Raw genomic sequence first — 6000 nt, 5'->3', positions numbered from 1 at the left:
AACACCAAACCTCACTCAACATTACAATTGCATCAAAACATAGGCCGCTTTGTAGGTCCATTTGAAGCGCCAGTAAAATACACTTTGCCAGGGCGTATCTGTCTAGGTTCGGTTTTCAGAGAAGCAAAGTGTGCAGTTTGTGTCCCGCACAGACCTGGTATTCGGACGTATGAATATTATATATTGTCAAAAATGGAAAAATGGATCCGAAAAGATAACATATGTCGCAATTCGGTTACAAACCTATATTTCAAATTTACCGCAATAAGTACATTTAAGGATGAAATTGTTACGGCTAAATTGGATAAAACAAGAATTTATCATAGACCGCTAATTCATTGAAATTGATATTGCGTGGTGTATATAAGACACTTATCACCAGTAGTCTCCTGGGATTGTTTTGTAACATCTCTTTCAACAAAGACAATTGTGTTTTTTTTTGCTGAAGCTATAAAGAATTCAAAGAGGTCTTTACTCGTGGAGATCCGGGTTAGACATGATCTTCAGCAACCCATGCTTGTTGTAAGAGGCGACTAACGGGATCGGGTGGTCAGGCTCGGCGACTTGGTTGATGCATGTCATTGTATCCCAACTGCGTAGATGCCAATCACTGGATTGTCTGGTCAAGATTCGATATTTACAGACTTCATACGGTTGTTATATTGCGCTAAAGTCCACTGTATCCCATTGGGCTAACATTGTGTGTCATCGTGTCCTAACCAAGTAGATAGTTGATCTTGAAACCTGCAACTGATTCCAATACTTTAAAGCTTACGCGATAAAGCTGTAATATTACCGACAACGGAGTAAAACCTCGTTCATGTTCATGAAAAGCATATACAGTGGATGGTTAATATTGTTTTGTTAACTGATATCTCTGGAGTTGGATTGAATGAAGCGTCAATGTAAATCACTCGCTGTATTATGACTTACGTTTGTTTTGCTTGTTTGTTGTTTAACGCCGCACTCGGCAATAAGTCTATAAGTAATAGAGTCTGGACCAGACAATCCAGTGACTGACATCATGAGCATCGATCTACGCAATTGGGATATGCATCAACCAAGTCATGACGTATGAGAGTGAATATATGAGATACACGTTCGAGTAACATTATGACTTTACTTTCAATAAAATGAGAAGACGTAATTTTGCAGCGACACATCATATAATTAAATAATATTTTAATATTCATCTGTACATAAACAATGACATATAGACAATGTACACTTACAGGCGATGAATACACAACGTATACACAATGGTCACGAGTAATCAAATATACATCAATGTACATACTTTGGCACCATGGAAATATTGGATAACATTATTGCATTTTGATTTCGGTGATAACACTTATATCTATTTACACGCAGAACTTATAAGATAGCTTATTATAACATACATATTTCAACATTCGGGGTAAATGCTGAAACCGCTTGTCTTAAACCTTTCAACAGCAGCAACGCACAGAAACCAGCACAGGAGTGTGAGGCGTTCAACGTGTGAAATGACTATCCATACCATTCTATCATTCTGGGCATAACACAGTATCATTTCATATACTGGTATGTAAGAAACATTGTTATCTAAATACCACAATACACGTCCATCATAAATATTTTCGAAGTGCATAAGGAACTTTATTATTTCAGGTTGAATAATCATTTTCATCCAATAATGGTTTCCACAGGAGATATTCAAAGTCGGGTATGTTTGCATATCTTCAGTAGGAGATACATATTTATACCACCGTTATGATACTGTCATTAACAGTTCATTTGTCATAAAAAACTGTTAATGATAATTAGGATCTCCACTCGTGTCATTTGATATCAACCATATCAGCACACGGCAAAACAATAAGTAGAATCCTAGCCTTAGCTATGTGGGCTGACTTATTTAATATGAGTAGGCAATTATAGCTGAACGACCCTCTACAAACTATCCTAACAGGGGTCACCACGAATGGGCGTCACACGGTGTACCCACGGGGAAAATCAAACCCGGGTCTTCGACGTGACGAGCCAACGCCTTAACCTTAAAGATAGCCCCCTCCCTTTCTCGACGTGAAAGACACAGGCGGAGATCCTATATATGATCGTAAAGTTGTTTTCCATGATGGCGTGTAACGTGACAACACGGGGACACGGGTGGGCGTGACGGTAACGGGCCTGATGTTTTACATGTGACCAGTCAGCTCAACACCTTAGAAACTGACGTCATCACTGACAGAATTACTCCCACCACAACCACTACACGATGTTCTGATACAAAATACAATTTTGCAATGACTACGAATATTTTGCGTTTAGTTCAATATATGGTTGAGAATAGTATGATAAAATGATAGATTACAAGAAATTAAATACATAATAGCTACTTGCTATCTACAATTCAAATACATTTTATGCATATTAAAAGACAACACAGTTATGACAGCAGGTCAGCAGTAAGGTCTTCGTAATACAGAGGCTGGACGATGATGATCAGATTAATTCAATTATATGGCAATGGATCGATCAAAATGTTCTTGACATAGAAGTGTATTGGAAATAATATTTATCTGCGTTTCGCCTATGTGATTAATGGACTTGGAACAAACTAATGATAGATGAGAAAAACAGTTTGTACATTACATTGGTTCAATATGTTGAGGCCAATAAATCATAGTCTGAAATAAAATTACTTTTAAACATGGACCCACACCTCTGTTGTTACTACTAGCTCGCCTCTAGTCACACGACTGCCCTCTTGAACATGGTCATGGAAAGCAATTCTTTTCTTGACTGCTGGTATACACGCTAGATAAGCCATAACGATAAGCTACTTCCACTCATCTCGAAATCTCGTATCTCGAAATATCTGGAATTAACCACTGTGTACCAACTGGTTCTTCATAAAATTCCTCTGCCTAGGACTTCGGTTATGTCGAAGCTTAATCTGCCTTGTCAACGTTCTCGTTCAGCGACAATTTGACGCTGGTCCAGACATTGCCCTGTTGTGAGCACATCGTGAAGACGAGTCTGCTTTAAGTGACCACACAATACACGTGGCAGTGACGGCCCATCACAACTACTACAGCATCATACCTCAATATTATGGCCTGTGTTACAAACCCGTGTCTTACAAACAGCTCTTATATACATTCACCATTCACACACAAGCTCCATGGCAAAAACTATGTGAATACAAAAAGGGTTAAACGTTGAAACCGTCATTTCCCATAGCATTACAAATGCATTTCTCCTATTGCAGTAAGCAAGACCAAGATGTCGGACTTGAGAAAATATGCCTTTTCCGTCTGGATTTGATTCTGTGCTAGATAAACGCTGATAGCGGTTGTTTGCCAACATAAAAGACTAGTGTAACGGTCCTAATTACCAGAAGGATAAATCATCACAATCTTATTAATAGCAGGTCTTCGTGATCACTACCGCTTTCAACCTTTGTTTAGAGGTAGCGAGAACTAAGATTTGATTTTAATGAGATTGGCATAACCACGAATCTACACAAAATGTCCGGAAATGCATAAGGGATAGAATGCACATGTACGTATAGTATATCTGACGCACAGGTTTGGGGGCTGTCTGAAACGTTTTCATGTGTTTGAGTGAAATATTTGGTAGTTAATAGTTTATGATCTGCGTATGTTTGTTTATTGTTCAACGCCGCACTCAGCAATATTTCAGCAATAGGACCTAGACCTGTCAATAATCGAATCTAGGTCCGACAAGCCAGTGATTGGTATTAGGAGCAACTATCCAATCATCAAGCTTGTTTGTTGAACGCCACATTCAGCAATATTCCATTTATATGACGGCGGGATCCATTAAGATGCCTCTTACGCCACACAAAGGTTGCCGGGGCACATAACAACCTAGAATCCTCTGAGGGATCTGCTTATGTCGCTGTGAACATATCAGCTTACAGAAAATATGGAAACAGTCTTCAGACAGCCTCCATGTACACAACAAAATGAAAGGACACGTCCATATCCATTCTCACATCACAGAATTTGCATGCACATTTACGTCACAACACGTATGACGTCATCGTACACGTGATGACCATATATCAAAATTGCACGTGTGACTGCACGTGAGTGCATGAATACATTATCACCCGATTCTAAACCATTACTTATTCAAATAATGTCTCTTTGGTATAACTGGTCGTATTATCACCTGTGGAAGTTATAGGCCTATGCGTTATTTACTGAACAATAACGCTGGCATTCTTCGAAAGTTTTGAAATTGTTGCTGTTTCCATCACAGCCGCCATAAATGAACCTGCCACACTCCATCGTCTCCACATTGAAATAATACCTCGGAAATGCAGCTCGGCATGTTCCGACAATCTTCGGTAATGTACACCGCTCGTCTAAACCTTCAGGACCAGGTGTAACTGAAAACACAAGGAGCGGTGTGAAAGAATATATCATAACTGTTCAGTCATACGGAACATGATCACGGCCATGTTTGTTTAGAACACTCAACATAGACAGCGTATGCCTTGACATTCAAATCTGCTCAACTGACTTCTCTGTTGTGAAGTTAATACGACTGAATAAATGACTTGTTTTGTGGGTGGGTGGGGCAGCCTAGTGGCTAAAGCGTCCGCTCGTCACGCCATGGCCCTGGTTCGATTCCCCACATGGGTATAGGGTGTCCATTTAGGGTGTCGCCCGTCATGATATTTCTGGAATATTGCCAGAAGCGGCGCAAAACCATACTTATTCACTTGTTGTTTTGTCAGCATTATTCAAGCTTTACTCGGCGTCATGAAAACAATAGAGTGACCGAAATCTTGCGCGAAGATCCACACCGATAGGGGTCCGATGGCATGCAATCTGCAAAGTCACAGAGCGTGACCCCATGATACACATTAATTACTTGACTTATGTGACAAGCATTATGCTACAGCATAGGGACATTTCTACCTAGCGATCGCAACGGTCATGTCTCTATCACGATATATAAGATAGCGAAAAAGCGCAAAGAACAATGAAGGAGTGTTAGATTACTTGTAAATAGTGAGTGAGTTCGGTTTAACGCCGCTTTTAACAGTATTGCAGTATCGCGGTGTGTCAGGTTAGTGTGGGAGGAAAGCCCGAAGTGATGCAGGTTTCAGACGGTTACCACTTCGGTGAAACCCAGGAGCACGGGTCTGGTGCTGACAAACCTAGACACATAATCGGAGCGAACCGGGATTCGAACCCACAATCACAGGTTTCCATGTGCCCAAGAGACGCAACTCTGCAGAGACGCAAAATCGCGGTGCCTTAGACGACTCGGCCACCCTTGCTCCTTACTTGTAAATAAATACCATCGATAAATGTACACATGGGCTACCTCATAGTCTGTCATACAGACCCTGAAACAAATATATCCAATATAGACCATGCAAGTCTAGATTACTGCAGTATCATCTGAAAATGAAGAACGTCTCTAGACTCCTTTTTATTATATTTTGAAACTATAATTTAACAACTGTTTTTTCAGTAAAATATGTTCATTTCAGAGACTAGATGTTAGTCTAGCTGCCTATATGTCAGCAGCGATTGGTCTGTCATGAATGTCTCACCTTTTGTGTCACTATAAGGACCGGATCCGAGCTGACCATATTTGGGTTCATAGTCATCGAGGGCGACAGCTTGCTCGGGAATAAATTTATACTGTAATTCGTTCTCACTCTCCATTCGTTTCCTCGCTGAAACATCACAGTGTAAAAAATCCATTGGTGTATAATCTGCCACCTTAGTCTTATCTCTTCACAACATGACACAAAAAAACACACAACAACCCAAATGTACAAATGTCGGATGAAATGTTTACAGGTGGAGACAATTATTTACATATCAGCAGATATAAATGCGAATCCTAGTTACATATCTTATCTAAATTTTGTCCAGACCACAGTCTTAATGAATCGCCATAATAAATATGATAGACGGCTCCTGTCAAAGTAACAGTACCTATTTAAAGAATAACCAACGAGCT

The 6000-nt window shown here is 40.0% G+C and overlaps 1 protein-coding gene across 2 annotated transcripts in view; it reads right to left on the bottom strand.

The window, feature by feature from the left end:
* Positions 1–1165: 1165 nt before the first annotated feature.
* LOC139450486 (uncharacterized) overlaps positions 1166–6000 on the bottom strand; it is a 30415-nt gene continuing 25580 nt past the window's right edge. For both annotated transcript variants that reach the window (XM_071232198.1, XM_071232199.1), the window contains exons 3-4: positions 5585–5710; positions 1166–4405 (exon numbers count right to left, since the gene is read on the bottom strand). In XM_071232198.1, coding sequence (XP_071088299.1) covers positions 4203–4405; positions 5585–5710 — 329 coding nt within the window. In that variant the 3' untranslated portion in view covers positions 1166–4202. The remainder of the gene's footprint in view (positions 4406–5584; positions 5711–6000) is intronic.

This window comes from Haliotis cracherodii, unplaced genomic scaffold (genome assembly GCF_022045235.1).
Source record: "Haliotis cracherodii isolate W230 unplaced genomic scaffold, xgHalCrac1.p SCAF_8, whole genome shotgun sequence".
NCBI lineage: Eukaryota > Metazoa > Mollusca > Gastropoda > Lepetellida > Haliotidae > Haliotis > Haliotis cracherodii.
This window is presented reverse-complemented; position numbering and strand designations above follow the sequence as displayed.